The following is a 19,147-nucleotide window of genomic DNA, read 5'->3' on the forward strand; positions in this document are numbered from 1 at the left end:
TTTTTACTGGATGTTAGGCAAGCAGAACAGGACCTGTTGGCCAGTGCAAGGATGTGCAACAATGCATCCTCCCATTTCTATTGCTCTGGATAATTCTTATAAATACACATTGTGTCACCCTTATGGCACGTAATTATTAGAAAACTGTATGTTCCTGAATAGAAGGATGTGAGATACAATTACCTGCACAGATGGACATGAAGAGCCTATCATAAGATTGCACTGACTAATTGCATCTTTCTTCAAAGTCTGAAATGCTCCTCTGCTAAACACACCAGATATTTCATGATTAGTTCTCACTTCATTCACCTAATACATATGTCACAGCATAAAGTCCTGTGTCACCTCTCCAACAGCTTGAGCTTAATTGTGTGAATGACTCCATGAATTTTGCTCTGAACTTTTAAAACCAAAATTTGAAAAATATCTCCAGATATGATTCAAAAGTTTGAATATAAAATGCTTTGAGAATTTTTTTATATTTAAAGTATTTCAATACATCTTTAAAAAATTTTCTCTTCACTTTTTATTAAATATGGGGATATTTAAAATGCAATTTCACACAAAGATTAAACAAAAGGAGATGAGTTAGTTAACAAAAACAGTAATAAAGAATAACTGATACCTATTTTTTATTAAGGTACAGTAAACAAAATGCATTCACAAAATAGATAACCAATGCTTTTAAATACCATAAAGAATAACCCATAAACAGAAAACATTTGTTAGAAGCACAAACATAGGAAATCATCATGAGTATAAAACATACACTGGCTCAGCATTTTTAAGACAGTTGGGGATGTTATTCTATTCTACTCACATTAAGATGAATAAACTTCCACAATCATAAGCAAACAAATAAAATAGTGAAATGAAAATAAGAGATTGTCAAATCAAGTACTCATTTCCTTCTTATAATTACTATGTTTCCAAAATAGTAATAAAGCTTAGCTAGGCTTGATATAAAACCTGTCAAACAGACAGCAAAAGGCCAGTCAATGCTGCTAGTTGGGAAAGCAGAATTTTGCAAAGTCAATTACTTCACCCGTTCTCAGAGGTTTCAAAGGTAATCACTGATTTGAAGAAAACAGAGGTAGAATACAAGATAGCATTCATAACTTAAAAAAAAAATGTCCTTGTAACAAGGTAATGCTTCAGTTACTCAGGTTATTCAGTTACTGGTTATTCTTTGAAGGTCACATTTCTGTGGAGAAAGAAAAGATGTCAAAATAAAGGTAACTATTTTATTTTACTAATTAATATTAGGATAAAATGTAATAATTAGCTTTAGGCTCCCCATATGCTCTTCTGTTATTCCCAAATATCAACTATTAGCATATTACCCAAAACTCTACACCATTGACCCATTGCTAAAATGATTTACAAAAATAAAAGTGAGACGAGGAGGAAGAGAAAATTTCTTGAGAAGATTAAATTGAATTAGAGAGAGACAGCTGTAACACTACAGAACAGTAATTACAGAGTACACTTTACTCTGGTAAGCTCCCAAGAAAGAATAAATAAGATGAAAGATGGTAACAGTACTGCTGAGATCACTCTACTGTAATTGATATGTTTAAAAGGCAAGATATGCATAGCAACTGCATGTGAATTCAGTTGTTAAAAACCAGCTTCTTTAAAAATACATACTTCATGAAAATGGGCTATTTGCTGGTAAGATATGGTACAGAGTTGACATTGTTAAAACTAAGCATACAAATATTAGATAAAAACAGTGCACCACATGGTATCCTTCAAGCATAGCAACTGGACTTTTTATTGCTCTCAGGACTCACTGTAAAGCAAGGAAGACTAAAGGCAATTCTCTGCTGATGATACTCATTCTCAGAAATACATTCTCTGTCATCATTTCAGTTGAAATGTTGTTTTGCAACATAACAGGGTATGCCTAGGGGCTCACCACTAGAGCAAAAGGCATAATTGCTGTTTCATCCCCATCAGTATCTCATTTGCTACAGTTTCCACTTTTTGCTTTGCCCAAAAACTCACAAAAGAGAAAAATTGCTGACAATGTGGGTTCATGCCATACTGAGCTCAGTTCTCAAGAAACCCGTGTCTTTCTTAACAAAAGTAAGCTGAGAACAAGCCATACATATTTACCAACAAAAATAAACTTTTAAATCTGTTAGCTAGATTCATGAGCTGTCACAGCACACATATTTCCTACAACAATATCTCAACAAACTTTTATCTCTCCCTGCCCTTCTCCTCTTCACTGCAATTTATTATGCAATATAGGAAGGGGGGATCTACAGTCAATAATCAGGCTTGTAACCCACAACCAGCATCATCTAAAACAACAATGATCCCTAAAAGAACAAAAATGACAGTGAAAATGAACAGAGGCCGATTTTGATTTTTTTATGGACTACAGTGATCACAATCTTAGACATTCATAGATTCAAGCACTAACAATTGAAATATGTATTAATTCTTTTTATGCACTTGTTTTGGAGATAGTTTCATCTAACATGTAGGGTTCAAATGCAGTTTAGTTGGACTCTTCTGTGGAGTGTCTTTCCTTCACTGCTGAACCCAGGAGAATTTCATGGCATTCCTCTTAATATGAAGCATTCATTGTTTGGAGATAACTATTAACAGCAATAAACTGGCAAAGTATATTTGGATATAATTAATGGTAGTAATACACAGGCAACATATATTTGAAAGTTGCCAGGTGGTGCAAGACCATTAACAAAAAGAGGAATGAGAATCCATTATATTATGTGGTCTTTGGAGAGCACTTTGCATTTATTGGTTGCAATCAATATTTTATAGTAGGAGAGACAGCAAAAGCAGAACTTAGAAACATTTGAAGTGTGTAACTATTTCATATGATCACAAAAGATTATTAAGAAACAGTTTAAACCTAACTCTTAAATAGAAAGGATCTGCTAAAATCAAATCATTTACTTTTCAGCTGCTGCTTGATCAGTTGTTCTTACAGTGCTGCATTCTGGAGACCGCAAGGGAGACCTCAGTGTGGAGCTGAGGGGAGGCGAAGCCCGTAGTGAGGATGTGGAGAGGCCGTGCCGACGCATCTCCTGAATTGCTCGCTCTCTGCCAACAAACAGCAACCTTAGTTACACAACACCTTGCTACTGCAGGATGTTAAAGGAAGAAAATAGAACTTTGCAAAAAGTCTCATCTTCTTGTAAAGTCACTCAATTCTATTCCTGTTTTCATGAGAAGGGATTTTTTTTTTTATTTTTAGAGGCAGTGGTAAACTCACAAAACTTAAGAAGAAATCCAGAAGCTGCATAAGAATTTTTTCATTTTTAATTAAGCATTTTTCAGGATGAAAATATTAGACTTTGCATGACAAGAGGAACAGTTTTCCATAAAAGTTCCTCACTACTGAAAAAAGCAACAGTTTTAAAAGTGAGAAAGAAGAAATAAGGAGGGAGAGCCAACTCCCTGAAAAACCAGCATCTTACCGTTCAAATCGCTCAGTTGTCAGCTTCCTTTTTAAAACATCACAGTCAGTCTGCAGCTGTGCAACTTTACTTCGAAGTACAGAAACCTCTCTATTATTGCTGCTTCTAAAAAAAAACGGGAGAAGCAACAAATTTTTCTTTGAACGACGTCAGCTAGGAGCCCAGAGAAGTTAGAGCAAGATAAAACAAAACCAGATACTGAACATGTTGTTTCACAGACTAAGTCAAAGACAAATTAGAAGCAGCAAGAACCAAATGAACACAACAGAATGTTTCTGGAAGAACCTAAGGTGAGAATGAAGTGAGAACTGGCAAGTGTCTCACTACATCCTGATTGCATCATGTTATTTTTCAGACAAAGGTAAACACAAACATGTTTTATAAAAACAGACAAAGCAATTACAACATTAGTTTATTGATTTACTATCCTCTGTAGCAATTTGAGATGGTCTTTATGTAAAAAAAGAAGAAAAAAGCAATAAATATCCACAAAAAATTACAAACATAACAGATACGGCTTCAGTAAAAATTTTATCAAGTAGGCTGAAACTATCTGGCTATCCATGAATACAACTGAATCAAATCTAAGTAAAAATTGTATTAAAGCAAATACCAGACCAGCAAAACACAGAGTCTGAAAGCTTGTTAACTACAACTGTTATGGGGCCAACTGTTTCAATTGCAAGAATCAAAATGAAAAGGAGCCTTGAAAGTCTTCAGAAACATAGTTAATATACTTCTTAGTAAATCATCAGCTTGGCCAATTCAATTCTTGGTTGCAAAATACCATTAATTACATTATAAAGGAAGAAAAAGAAATCGCTGCTTGTAAAATAAGTTGTCTAAATGAGAACCTAAACAGCTGTTTTATTCCATACAGTCTTCAAAGCCAGTATGAGGTGGAGTGCTCAAAAGTCACTTCTGGAGAAGCAAAGTTGTACTAGTTTATTGCTAAAGCACTGGATTGGAATTCTGAAAAATGAGTTCCACTCCTAGGTCCGTCAAAGACTTCCTGTCTGGCACCCGCTGGTCTTTGAGTCCAGGAAGATGAAAACTACTCAAGAGATTTGTTCCAAATAGAATGGCAGAATATTTTTTCCCATGGTCCCTATTCATCAGTAAAATTCCTAGAATGGTATCTTGATCCAGTATGTTGAGAACAGATGCAGAAGACAAGACATCTCGATGATATCTTATAAGTCCTTCAAAGACAGGCATATGCTTTCAGGATGGAGGTAAGAATTCAGGGCCCAATACCATTATTGTAAAATAAGGAAAGAAAGCAAACAGTTTGTGAGTTCTGAGGTTATTCCATGTCAATGACATTTAAACAAAATTAAGAGCATTAAGTAAATCACTCCAAGGTTTAGAAATATTTAAATTTAAAACCCTTTATGCACAGTAATCATCATGTAAGTTTACATGATGATACACGATTTTCACAGGACATCTGTCTCTTTCACAGTAGATACACATAGCTCTCAACAAGTAGTTTAGCTATTCCATATTCTCTGTTTATTTAATTCTTTAGTCACTCTAGAGCCTCAGGATCTCCTTTACTGTACTATCACCCATGCAGCACTCAAAGTAACACAACTACTTACTCTTTACAGAACTGATAAATACAGCACTGGAGAACTTCACAAGTTAAACTTAATTCTGACAATACTTCTAAAGTCAGAGGTTGTAGCAGTGCCATTTTCTAAATAAAGTGGAAGGACAAGCACTGTAAAGCCAAAACTTTAAATAATGTTCAAAAATATTGGCACATGATTTTTGTCAGTTAGAACCGAAATTCTGCTAAGCCAAATGAATTTTTGTATTTTGCAAGACACAAATATAATTGTCACGTACTTCAGTCACAGCTGTGAGCATTTAAAGTTCCTGTTTCTTAGACTGCAACTACTACAAACCAAATAGTAGAAAATAAGGTATATACAACTAGTTCTCACACCTGAACACTTGCCTGGTAACATGCAGAACCTTTGAGATAAACAGTGGAAAATAATTCAACATAATAGCTACTCTTTCTCCAAGAGAACATTTTCCTTCTTCCTGCAATATCCCACCCTATTAACAACGCAAGTATTAACATTTACAAAAAACAAATGAACCCTACAATGTGTGCAAAAGCAAAAGAGCAAAAAAATTACTATCCACTTAGTTAAACAGAGTTTTATAATGTTTGTACACAAAGCAACTGAATTAAATTTAATTTAAAACTCCTTCTTTCCTTTTTTATTGTTTGTTTTTTGGGGTTTTGTTGGTCTGTGTTTTTTCTAACTTGCACATTGAACTTCATAATCAGGACTTTCTATTATCTTATGTTCATTGTATGCAACTAACAATTTTTCCCCAAGTAAACAAAAATCAGCAATACTAAAACATGAAGCAATTAGTTCCGCAGGGGCAATCAATAATGTTGTCATCTCCAGATTCACTGAGATCACTGCTACTTGAGGTGGACCATCATAAGCCACAAGCTGTAGCCTCTACATAAATCAACCAGAAGCATATTTCTAGCGCATCTGTGTCACCAAGTTACACAGTTTTACCTGTTTCAGTAGGCTACATTCTGTATCTCATAAGGAGTATTACCTGTTCTATGAACTTCCATACATTTCCTTTCTCTCCCTACATTAGTGTTTACTAAATGGGTATATCTCATTGTCTGAAGTTCTTCTTTGACTTTACTCTTCACCACCATCTACACTCAGCTGCTACTCCTCCTTCTTGCTATTTAATGCATAGCTATCATTAGTCCCTGCTGATGTATCCTTAGAATTATCATGTCATGATACTTGGCAGGTTTTGTTTAAGAGCTTCACTTGATGATCTTAAGGGTCTTTTTTAACCCAAATAATTCTAAGATGACACATCATGGAAACTTCAAATTCCCTGCTCCATAATATGAAGAGGAATTTTTAAATCTTCTCTTGTGCACGAATTTCACACAAACAAAATACCTCCCCTTTTAACTTCATTGTTCCAAACAGATTATAGTCTTTCTTATACAAGTGTTGTTAAAGGTTATTGCTTCTTTAGGCAGATCCACAGCATAAGAAGTTGCAGGCCACATTTAGTGTGTCAGGTTTAGTTCTGTTTGTATTTCAAAGGAATAATAAGTGATACAGGACTTTTTCCTTAACAGTTAATATCAACAGCACCAAAAGTACTTTTGCTTTTTTTAAAGCACTATGACTTCACTATTCATTATGTAAGTGATTCTTCAATCAAAGCAGGGACATCAGGCATCTTCAGTAGATAAGCAATTCACATTTACCATGAATTTAATATACTTGGGGGTTTTTTTGTGAGCAGTAAACACATGTTAAAATTTTATGTAGAGGATGTTTCCTTTGGAAGTCCTGCTTAAATTTACTACTTGCACTAAACTAACATCCACCAAAATGCTGATTAATTGAAAGCAATATGAAAGACCTGTAAAGAAACTTTAAGTAAACATGCCAGGAAAGGTCAAAAGACATTGCTGCAAAAATCTGCTCAGCCATACTGAACACCCAGATTTTGTGAATGAGTATTGTCACAAAGAAATAGTTCTTTTGCAAACCACGTAACACACACACACACACACACACACACACTTGTTAAAACTTACAGTTTGCTCTCAGCCAGTGTTAGCTTGTCTTTCAGTAACTGAATTTCGGTATCTTTCTCTTGGGACGTTAATTGATTCTGAAATTCTTTGTCTCTACTAGTAGCCAGTAACGTTTCAAGATTCTGAACTGTAAGTCTCTCACTGGATAGCTGCTTTTTCAGCAACTCTACTTCTGATTTTATATCTTCTAATTCTCCTAGAACCTAAGGCACAAATTTTATGTGTTATTAATACCCTAATTTACAAACACAGACAATTTTATTTTGCGAAGAGCTGTTATAGAAACTGAAATGATCCTAAGTTTCATAAAAAAGAATAGGAAACTGAGCTTATGAAACAATGTAAGTCTGTAATTATTTTAAACTAGACTTAATTTAAAACCATTCAAGCTGTACCTCTATCAAATGTTTTACTGGGAGCTACATTACTGAGTGCTGGAATTGTTTAGGTAAGTACCTGGAACACGAACTGGCTTTTAACAAAGTACTTTGCACAAGTACAAAAATAGTATTTACTATACTTCATTCTATTTGACTAAGTCAGCTCACAATTAGCCTCCTGGCTTTTGCTGAAAATGTAGGAATAATTGTTTTCCTCTTCAGTTCTGTGAATATAAACAAGGTCTTGAATATTACAGTCCCAGAAAGCCTGACCAAGTCACTAAATGAAGACAAAATCAGCTGTAAAGAAAAAGGTTCCAAAAATATGAATATTTAGAACTGTTTAAACTATTTCAAAATATTCAATGAATTCCAGCTGTATCTAAATTTCAATTTAATTGAAAATAAGCCATTAGGGTAAGGTCTTTAATATCAAGAAGTGCACTATTTGCTTTTTATAAAGTTTGAGTAAATTAAAAACGAAAAAAAATATATGTGATCTGTCTGCAGTACAGCTAAAACTACACCTGCAACACTTTGCAGTGATAATGAATCAAAGAAACTCCCTCTTTTTGTACAAAACCCACAGCTACAAATCTGTACATTGTAAAATTTATAATTTATATAAAAATGCAAAACTAGTGATGTAAATTAACTTACCTTGCTCTCAGAAGTAATTTTTTCTCCAGAAACTATTAAAAGCAAAGGAAGTTACTTTGTTATAGCAAATTAAATTTGTCTTCGCTGCTTACCCTTTCACAATCCATGCTTTTGGACGTCAGCTGTCGAGCTAAAAGTTCTTTGCTAGCCTCAAGTTTCACACAGAGTTCCTTCACAGAAGTCATGTCTGCCAACACAGTAGCCTTATCCTGATTTTCACGTTTAAGTTCCTCTTCCAATCTGGTCATATTTTTCGTTATGGAGGAGATCTGAGATTCATATACTTGATGTGCAACAATATGCTAAACAAAACCAAATATGGATACACTTTCAGTGTTAAATTTAAGAGTCTTCTGTTGAATAACTTGGGTTTTCTTAACACTTTATTTTCCCTTCAAAGTTAACTTTCCCTATAAAATTAACTTAATATTCCTTCCCTCTTCCTAAAACACAGCTAAGGGCAACTAATAAATCATCTTTGCAATTTTTAATCACTAACTTGAACAATTATATAAGTACTATATAACAACAGAACAAGGCTGTATTCCAGCCTCAGAGAACTAAAAAGCTTAAACTGCAAACATACAACCTATTTTTAACTCAGTTTACAATATAGTCTCTAACTCTTTCTGGCTAATTAAAATGATGAGACAAAATGTAGTCAATCCACAGCAATTATACTCTAGAACTTCTTTAATCTCTATGAAGTTATTGTTTCTAAAATATAAAACTCATTATGTTCTATGATATTGGTCTAGGATTCAGTATTATGGAATCCTGGTTCTGAATCTGGATGTCTACCAGATTTCTACCTTGACTCCAGCCACCAATGCTTCAAATATTTCATTCAAAGCTTCAACGAAATATAAGAACTAAGCTTGCAAAGTACTCATAAAGCTATATGAAAATATTCTGAAGCAACTAAACAGAAGTTTCTTACAATGTCATAGTAACAATGATAACCCAACAGAGGAGATGTAAAACTATGAAAATGTCTGCCATGATTCTAATTTTGGGGGGTGAAGGAAAGGACATCTAAACCAAATCAGTTACTGTTTCAAAAACTCCAGCGTTCATATTTGAAACAATCACATAGAGAAATCATTTTCCATTAAGGCATTAAATATCATACATTGACCTTATTAAAAAGCACTTGAATGTATCCCACTTTCCTAGATGGAATTTCATTGCACAAGTTATTACCCCTTGAATCTCTTTTTCCAGAAATTCTACTCTCTCTCGAAGATGTCTCCGATCTGTGTCTACTGAAAGGAGTTCAAGTCGCATTGAGCTGCTCTCTCCTTCAGCTTGATGAGCCTTCATTTCCCAGTCTTCAGCTTGTGTATGGAGCATCCGGAACTTCTCTAACAATTCTTGGTTTTCTTTTTCCTAATGAAACAGTAAATCGCTCTGCAATGATCAACACACCCTCAAGTTGTTTGATCTTATTTCATGCCTACTCCTTACAGTATCTCTTCTGTTTTTCCCCCAGAAAGTAGGACTTCCTTCATTTTCTTAATCCCACTATCTGGCAACTACTAAAAGGAATAATCTCCTTTCCAAGTCTGAAAAGCAAATAAATACAGTGATGGCATTCAGTTTTCTTAAAATGCAAGTACTTACACTTCGAAGTTGTTAATGAGTTTTAAGGCTCGCAGGAGAGGGGTTATTGTGGATCTCTCTGCATTGTCAAGGATCATGTTACTGAGATACACTGTGTGATGCCCTTTCCAAGGAATTCCAGCAGGAGTCCATTTTCAGCTCTTTGAGTTACCATGCTCTTATAAATATTTGTATTATGGCAGTGCCTGAAATGCTGGTAATCTATTAGAGCATATACATCTATAGAGCCTATCATAGAGGTACAAAAATGTGAGCTTTAGTGCTCATCATTTGTGCAGTGATAGAACAAATGCTGCTTGTGAATTTTAGTTTGGCCAAGTGCATATTATAAGGCAGTGATAAATTTTTCTTATTTACCTTCATTCCTTTCTTCCCTGCTCATGTAATGTGCAGTGGGATATGCATGTTGGTAGTATAAATCAGATTTATCTAATGAGAAAGGCTACTGTTTCTGAAATTCCGTCTCTGTATCCTCCAGAACTTGGAAGGTGCAGACAGGATCAGGTGGAGCATTAGGAAATAAAAACTTGTGATTAAGCAAGTGAACACTGCAGAAAAGTAAATCTCCACAGGAATTTTCCAGATATAATACTAGAAAAATCCCTGAAATCAAGCATTCATAATTGGTTGCTGGCTATATATTCTGCAGTTTCCTGGTACCTGACTTGAATAACTGGATTATCATTTGCCAAAGATGTAGCCACATCTGTAGCTGAAGTACTTTGGACATATGATATATTGTGAAATTCTTAAAAAATAAACCTCAAGTGTTTTAAATTCATAGTTCTAAGCTAACCTACTACTGAGCTTAATTTTTCTTCCATGCTTCAGTTTCTACTTGTAGAAGTGGTTGACTCTACATGAATTCATCTAGACATGCAAGTTGAAGTCAGATCAAAACTCATTCTTCCCAATTCAAAGTCACATAATGAATTTGCCAGTTCATGTTCTCTTGACACAAATCCTATTTGTTTTAAATGATTATAAGTTTTAAATCACATAAATCACACTTTTGAATCCAAGTATCAGGATAAAGGACATTTAAACAGAGCACTGTTTTAACAGTACTATTTTTACATTTTCATGCAGAACTACAGGTAAAAATTTTTCTTTTCAAAAAGGGTAAACTATTTAAAATCATCATATAAGCTGCCTACAATCATGAAACAGTACCAGTTATTTTACTGGTTGCCTGGTCAAAACCCAAAAAGCAAAACAATATTCAAACATGACATGTTTGTCATTCTCCAGGATTATGGCCACCTGAAACACGACTGATGAAATTGTGATGTGCTAGAATTAATCAGTGCTTCAGATCTAATAATATGAATCCCTCACTAGTAGCTTGAAACACTGCAAAGAAAAGAAGGAAAAATAAAAGAAGGAAATGGGACAGGCAGGGAGAACAGCACCCAAACCATGCAATCCTTACTTTGCTTTACTGAATGCAGTAATGACTGCCTACAGATTACATTTTTACCTTTGAAGCTATCAAGGTCTCAAATCTGGAGACTTCAGTTATATAATTATGAACCCTGGTTTTCATTTCTTCTTTTTCACGTATTGCATCTTCAAGCTCGGTACTGACAGCCTAAAGAGATTGCAAAAAGGCAAAATTGTGCATGGCAGTAAATTAAGCACTATATAATAGCCTATCAGATTAAATTAAGTAATTGCATATGCCCTAGAATTTTTTCTATTCTACTTACAAAGCTCTTTGGGATTTGTAGGGTTCAGAAACATCCCTTGTTACCTTAGATACACCAAAGAGTTTCTAGGCAAGAAAAATCACAAAAACAATGATTATCACACCAGTTCATAAAATATGCAGCTTCCCAGATGACACACCCTACCAATCTTTGGAAAATTCAACATACTGATGTTTGGGAGATGAAATTTTTATAGCCTTAAAATTCTCTATTCCTGAGTGAAGGAAAGTTTCAAATCAATAGAAAAACAACTTTAGAACAAAAGAACATTTATTTTAAAGTAGAATTGCAAGATAAAATAACTAAATGCATTACTAAGATCATATTTAGACATCAAAAATGCACCATGGAATTTGTTTCAGATATTTGAGCTGTTAACTCTGTCCCTGTGAGGTTCAGCTCTTATCTCCCTCTGAGTACTTTAGCCCAGAGAGCCAAAATTGCAAGTAACTTTTTCTACCTCCATGATCAAATGTCAGGGAAATACAGGATACTGCCTTATTTCTTTCCCTTCCTCTTTTTGTGGTATATTAATTCATTAGTGGCAAGCTTTTCACTGTATGCCTTATTTAACATATACTGAAATCAGTCTGCTTGTCTCTGTAGTAGCCTTCCCAAACACTGGGAAAGCTTTAGTCATCACATTATGATAATATTCAATATTTCATCTTATTAGACACCTGTGAAGGGCAGGTCTAATTTCAATAATACAGCCACATATTTATATATTAAACTATAGGTTTTGCAAGAACTGTTCAAGGTCCTACATCACTTCCTTGAAACATGTTGCTATATTATACTTTCTAGCATCAGACTCAGCGTGGTTGACTTGAGGAGAATTGAAATAAATGGTTTAGTCAACAAGGCCCTGATTGTTTTTAGTGTTGGCACTTACAGTGAATTCAAACAAACATTTGTATCTCAGGATCAAAACCGTAAAAGGCATTTGAGTCTCATGAGGAGCTGCTATAGTTGTATTTGCTATACAAATTGAATGTAATGAGTTGCAACAAAATTCTGGGTTTGCTCTTCAGATCACACTCACATACCCTCTACATAGACTTTCTGATGCTTAGCCCAATAAAAGATGTTGCTTAGCCCATTAAAAGATATATCTTATATATATAATATAAAATACCCTATAAAACACTGGACATTTTCGCTATATGTTGTCCATACAGATATTCTACAGCACAGGGACATCCATATCATGCACTTGGAGCTGGGAGGCTTTTGCTCAGCAATAACCAGCTGGTGCACAAAACCAATTCATTATTCCTCCAACTATGCAAGGGATTAACAGACTGAATGTATTTCAGGCTGTTCCAGTCATGGATCCCATGCTCATAGAATTCCAAGGAAGAAGAGAGGGAGCAATGAGGATAGCAAAGAGTGCAAATGGAGATATCCTATATAAGTCACTTAGACTTTTGAAAGAATGAGTACACTAGTGATTGGTTTAACTGAGGACCCCTGAAGAACATCTCAAGATGAAGATGTCACAAGGACAATAATGACAATAATAAAACAGTCTAACCCACTGAATCTCTCAACTATTTCTGTCTTGCAAAATTTTTATTTAACCTACATCAGCTTCAGGTAGCTCATCAGCTTCAGATAGTTCAATAAAATATTCAATGATACCCTACGCAAAAAAGTAATTTCTCAGGACAATAAAGATTTTATTTCAACTCTAATTGTACAACTGACATAAGTACTGCCTTTATAAGCATGCACTTCACAAGGAAATGTATTTATTTTCTATGACATCAGCAGCCAAGAGGGACTTGTATACCTTCCAGCTGGAAATCTGACCATGAATACACATGAACCAACTCAGTATCCACTGGGCAATCATAACCCACTCTCCACCTGCTTTCTGGCCTGAGAAGCTACTGACTGGCCAGCTGTTAGCAAGGAAGTACATTAAGATTCTAAACTACCAGAGAACTAAGGAAAGACAAAATCATATAAAACTAATACAAATAAAAATATAAAGCTCTGCAAGCACTCAAGAGTACCTGAACAGGATCTCTACAAAAAACCACACACACCCTGCCTCTCCCCAAAAAAGCTGCAACATACAGCCGAACCTGTATATTTATATACACACAAGATACCACCTCACCATGACACCTACCTTACTAATGCAAAGACAATCCAATAAGAAAATTTCTCCAGGGAAATAGATTACACCTTTAAATTCATCATCTAAAAACCCCACACGACCTCAGCATAATGGAAAGGGAACCCCTCCTATTCTCATGGACTGTGAATCCTTATCCATTCCTGAAATCAGGAGATGAATTCAGACTATTCAGGATTATCGAACCCTAAAAGTAAGTGGTTTTGAACCCCTCTGTCTTGCAGCTGTTAAGCCCTCTTATATTTCCTCCTACAAAATTAACCTTTTCCAATTCATCACTGAAAGCAAAATTCCCGCAGAGCAACACATACAAATGGCAACTAACTTTGCCAGGACTGGAAATTAAAACCCTGCAAATACCTCCTTACAGGGAGATACAAGCCACCATTGCCAAGGCTCACAGACCACAAACATTCTACATTCCAAAACATCCTAATCTCAAAATATGGCATACCTCAGTCAATAAATCCAATGATTGATGGAAACTAGATGAATGAAATTAATGAATCACTATGCACCAGAACAAATTCAGATGTGCTACCAACCTCCTTCCTCTCCCTCTCACTTTTACCTGACAATCTGATGTCTGCTTTTGGGCTTTCCTTCTCTCTCTCAATAATCACTTCCACAGATAATAAAACCCAGTTTTTACCAATTAAATACCAACTGCCAAGTGATATAACCAATTAACATAATTTCATTATATAATAAACAATAACGTCCTAGATTTATTTTATTTAGATTTCGTTTTTAATCTGAGGAAAGGTGACCAGACTGAAAGCTTGTCGATTTCTCCCCCACTGCATTGACTATATTTAAGTATCTGAAGTACTGCTTTTACAGTTTCTGCCTAGTGATTTTCAACATCCCAGTGCTCAAGAAATACCAATCATTAAACACATCAATCAAAATTGAGGATGTAGCAGTTCTGATCCAAGCAAATCATAAATGGTTTAATACAGCAGTACCATGTACTGTCTTCATACCTGGTTTTCTCTGGCCATTGTAGCCAGGTCATCTTGCAGTCGCCTGTTTTCTTTCAGAGCCATTTCCTTTACTCTTTCCATTTCTGCAAGCTCTAGCTGGGATGTATCAAGCTGGCGATGCAAGCTGGATATCTCACGGTCTCTGTTGCTCAGCATGTTCTGCATCTGGCTATCAAGTGAAAACATTATTAACGTTGTTCCTTCTTGTACTATACCACATACTGCTGAAAATAATCAGGCAAAATTCTTGCACTCTGAATGATGACAAACTGAGTCTAAATATAACATGAACTAAGTATGTAAAATGTCAATATGCAGAAATAAAATGGATTTAATCTTCAGTTTTGAAGATGTATCTGCTAAGATGTATTTTATTAGACAAAGAGCAATTACAGATACCTATGTTTATTTGTGTTTACGGTAGTGATTACGGTAATTGCATATTTATAAGCCATAAAGGAAGACAAATAATTTACACTTGAAGGACAATTATCAAAAGAGTAATGAAAAGATTAAACAAAAAATTAGAAATATAAATATGCATAAATTAAACTTTTGCATTTTTTTTTGTCACATATAGTTCATGCATCAATGTAGCAAATATTCAGTTACACTGGTCTTCAAATGTTTAAATATTGGTGTTTAAATTTTTTCTTTTAAGATGCTATAATTTAAAAAGTCATGCTTAAAAAGAGGAAAGAATGAAAGATCAGAGGAAGCCCAGCTAAAAACTACATAAATTAAGACTGTACTGGTAGCTTAAGCTAGAAGAATTAAATTGCCAATCATTAAGAGTTTGGCTCTGAATCTTACCGGGGTCAATCAATATCTAGTGGAGTGCTAGAAAGCTACTTCTTGACTCAGAGTTAGGAAACATTACCAATTTAGGGAAATGAATACAGACAAGCAATTGTTAATTATTGTTGTAACGGTTTCTCAGCAGCCTGCAATATAATTGCAGAGGAAGTGTCTTCAAAAGCTGTGTACATCTTTCTCAACACAGTACACTTCTCTACTTGACTCAAATGGAATTAACTCAATTTCATCAAAATAACTAAAATAGCCATCTACTTTCACTTTGAAACTATCACATAAAACAAAGCCTCCAAAGAAGGCATCCTACTCTTTACTTACTCTGTTGAGGACTCCAGCTCAGAGAGAGTTAAACGTAAATGAGCAATTGTTTTTTCCTATTAAAAAAAATCAAAAGGTGTATTAGGTACTATTATATTGCAACATAACAGAATACTTCAAGTTAAAGAACTTTTAATGTAAACCTTTATTTTAATTCTTCACTAATAAGTAATTTCCAAGTTTTTTTTCTTTACCAAGAAAGGATTGTCTTGTCATCAAAAAAGATGGAAGTCAGCTATAGAATTTGTCACCTCAGGCTAGTACTTTATATCTAAATAAATGCCTGCACATGCAAAATGTGAACAAATGCTTCCTTATTTTCTTGGAGTATTTAGGGAATACAGCAACATTCATAATTAAAGTGCTACTGAGTTGGCAAATAGACTCTGCATCAGCTGGGTCCAAGCATAGCGTTTATGTGCTCTGCACAGACTTTGTCATCAAGGCAAAATGTCTCCCTGAAATGTAACTGCTTTAAAATCCCCAGGTGGAATGCAAAGTAGTATTTTTACTTTTACTGGACATACCTTGTTAGCTAAGTTGTCATCTAAGCATGCAATTCTTTCTGTTTTTTCATCTACAGTTTCTTGAAGACTGTCCTTTTCTTTGTCCAAAACACTAATTGTACTCCTCAGCACACTGACTGCTTCATCCTGTGAAGTGCTCCTCTGGTTTAAGCTATCTAAAAATAAAAGAATAAGTGCTTTCTATTTTAAAAACAGGAAATGAGCACAAAAATAATTATAGATTACCTATTATCTCCTTCAGCTTTACAATTTCTTCATGAGCTGTCTGCAGTTCATCCTTTTTGAGGGACAGTCGGTGCTGTAAATCTTCAACAGACCTCTGGAGTTGGTCATTTAAGAGCCTGGAAAATCAGTCTACAGTTGAAAGAAGTTTGGGACCTATTCCAGCTCTTCAACTTCTGCTCTTAAGCTGCTTCAAGTGCCGAAACAGCTCCATCGTAGCCTCCTGACAGGGCTCTATAACCAACCAGCAGCATGGGGTTGTGTCATATTAACCCCTCCTCTCCCTTGAGGAGAGGAAGGAGTGAAGGATTGCTGAGGCCAACACCACTTGGTTGCTCTGGACCCCTGCTGCAAGTCCACTTCAACATCAATGCAAAATGGAGTAATGGAATCTTGGTGGAGCCACCATGATAACCTGAAACATTCACTTCCTCTGATTTCTGTTACTCTTCATCATGTTACTTGTATTTTTGACTCTTGCTTTATAAAGCTTCTGACATGCAGCTCTTAGCAGGGATTATCGGCCAAACCACATTTTAAGAAACAACCAAATTGACAGCTACAGTTCTGATCCTACTTTTAAAAAATAAAATGCATGAAAGATAAATGAAATCATCTACCTACATTGTTGTTTTTCTTGGAAAGAAATATCAAAGTGACTTAGGAAAAAAAATCCCAACAAAACAAAACTCCAAAGTAACTAAATGGATTATTTATGAAACAGGTAAAGAAAAAATCCCTCTAAAGTGGGATCCCACAAAAGCTAGAGAAACTTTTTTTCTTAAAAAACCTCAGCAATAAAGAACACAGCATGTTTCTGAATAAAGATTACTCTCATCCAGTTCAGAGTGAAACTTTAGAGGGGAAAAAAAAATGGGCATGGGGGCAAACACAGCATTGCCACCATGCACAAAGTAAAACCAAATGCTAAAATGACTGTAGCCCTATTCCTTATCTTCTTTTTGCAGTACCAATGCTTTACACTGGAATTAAAGGAACCTAACAAGATTTTTAATTTTTATGATTGTTGTCACAATTTTACCAGCAAATACACTAATTGTTTTACCAAGAGTCCTCTTTGTGCAATAGGGAGCATTAGATGAAAACTGCAAGGCCTGCTGCTCAGCCTCAGTTCTTCATAGTAATCCCCCAGGCGCTGGGCTGTTACAGTGTAGTACTGCTCAGGTGGGGAATGAGGGATACAACACAGACCCTGGTTTCCCTTGTAAAACACCCAGAAGATGTCATCTACAGCATTACCTACCCTGTAGTGATCTGTTACAACAACAGCTCTTATTTCCACCTCTGTTTTCAAATTTCTGTCCAGATTTATTCAATACTGTTTTCACTTTCTTTAAGCCTTTTTCTTGTTCTATGACTTTTAGGCAGCTGATGGGAGCTCTTTGCTAAAACAAGTTTAAAAAATCCTGCAAGTTTAAACAGGCCTTAAAAATACACGTGGATACTTGAATCCTCCAGTTCCAAGCAAGCTGGTCAAATCCCCACAGACTCTGTGTCAGTGGATCATAAGATGTCAATCCTCAAAACTGTAAGTCCTACTGCTGCTGTTTGCAAAGGCATCTGTCTTCCTTTCAATGGTGTTTGGAAATCCTTTCAGAAATTTTCAGTTCTACTACATTCATAAGCAGAGAACATGGTTATTGGAGGAAACAATTCTAGGATGAGCCATAAAAATTATCAGTGTATCTGGTCATCAAATAAGTCCAAGAGAAGCTTGCTGTGAAAAGCTACCACAGCACTTCTACACCTACTCTTCCTTAACATACAAGCAGTACCAAGTGATTTTTAAAATATTTATAATTATAGTCTTTCCCAGGAACTCAACTCTGCTATACAGTCACAGCATAAACAAAATTATCCTAGCATCTGTGAAAGATAACCGCATTTTGTATCAGACTTACTGAAGTGAGCAAATCTCAGCTTTAAATTGAGAAGAATCATCAGAAGTCTGGGCAAGTTTACTGGACTTCAGTTTTAATTCATTTTCCAAATAGCTTATTCTTTCTTTCAGGATAGAGACTGTAGTCCTTAGTTCACACTTTTCAATCTCAAGCTGCAATTTAAAATAAATAACCAAACACATTATTATTGCAGAAAGCTATCACAACTTGGATTTCAAATAAATTTAAGCGGAAAACAGATGATAAAATTAATTTCTGGAACAGTCTAATTTAGAAATAATAAAATCTTACTTCCTAAAAATGCACTTACTCCTTGCATATTATTCTCCAATTCTGAAATATCATGCTGTAGCTTTGATTTTTCAAGGTTTGCTGCTTCTTGATGAATCTGAGAAATACAGAATTACATGTAACGACAGACTTTTAGACTTGATCAGAGGAATTTAAGCTTCATGTTTCAGAAAATACTGCTTTACATTCTTAGATGAATGACCAAATGCAAAGCTCTCTCTGTAAAACTACAGAATATTAGCTGAAAATACATTATAGCATCACTGATTTTGGTTTTGGTTGTTGGTTTAGATTTTTTTAAATAGTATATTTATATTTGGTCCCAACCAAATTAGTATTTGTGAGTTGTTGTAGAGTTTACTGAGCTACAGGTTGCATGCACGTATATCTTAGTGCCCTAAGACATTTTAAATAAATTTATTCAAATAGTATTAATTACAAAATGTAAGGCACACTACAAAGCTAACTGG

The 19,147-nt window shown here is 35.0% G+C and overlaps 1 protein-coding gene across 6 annotated transcripts in view; it reads right to left on the minus strand.

Annotated features, from left to right (window-relative positions):
* Positions 1-508: 508 nt before the first annotated feature.
* CEP135 (centrosomal protein 135) overlaps positions 509-19,147 on the minus strand; it is a 36,772-nt gene continuing 18,133 nt past the window's right edge. For 3 of the 6 annotated variants that reach the window (XM_042053456.1, XM_042053453.1, XM_042053458.1), the window contains 13 exons: positions 18,697-18,774; positions 18,387-18,538; positions 16,468-16,583; positions 16,243-16,397; positions 15,716-15,771; positions 14,582-14,750; positions 11,221-11,331; positions 9,321-9,506; positions 8,210-8,419; positions 7,078-7,280; positions 3,459-3,563; positions 2,935-3,081; positions 509-1,204 (listed from right to left, as the gene is read on the minus strand). In XM_042053456.1, the coding sequence (XP_041909390.1) occupies positions 1,183-1,204; positions 2,935-3,081; positions 3,459-3,563; positions 7,078-7,280; positions 8,210-8,419; positions 9,321-9,506; positions 11,221-11,331; positions 14,582-14,750; positions 15,716-15,771; positions 16,243-16,397; positions 16,468-16,583; positions 18,387-18,538; positions 18,697-18,774 (1,710 nt within the window). In that variant the 3' untranslated portion in view covers positions 509-1,182. Of the gene's footprint in view, positions 1,205-2,934; positions 3,082-3,458; positions 3,564-3,854; positions 4,680-7,077; positions 7,281-8,209; positions 8,420-9,320; positions 9,507-11,220; positions 11,332-14,581; positions 14,751-15,715; positions 15,772-16,242; positions 16,398-16,467; positions 16,584-18,386; positions 18,539-18,696; positions 18,775-19,147 lie in introns of those variants that run through there. The other 3 variants (XM_042053454.1, XM_042053455.1, XM_042053457.1) reach the window with 3 other exon arrangements.

This window comes from Corvus kubaryi, unplaced genomic scaffold (genome assembly GCF_017639235.1).
Source record: "Corvus kubaryi isolate FWS band 111438036 unplaced genomic scaffold, C.kubaryi_AGA036_p1.0 split1-131, whole genome shotgun sequence".
In the NCBI taxonomy this organism is placed as follows: domain Eukaryota; kingdom Metazoa; phylum Chordata; class Aves; order Passeriformes; family Corvidae; genus Corvus; species Corvus kubaryi.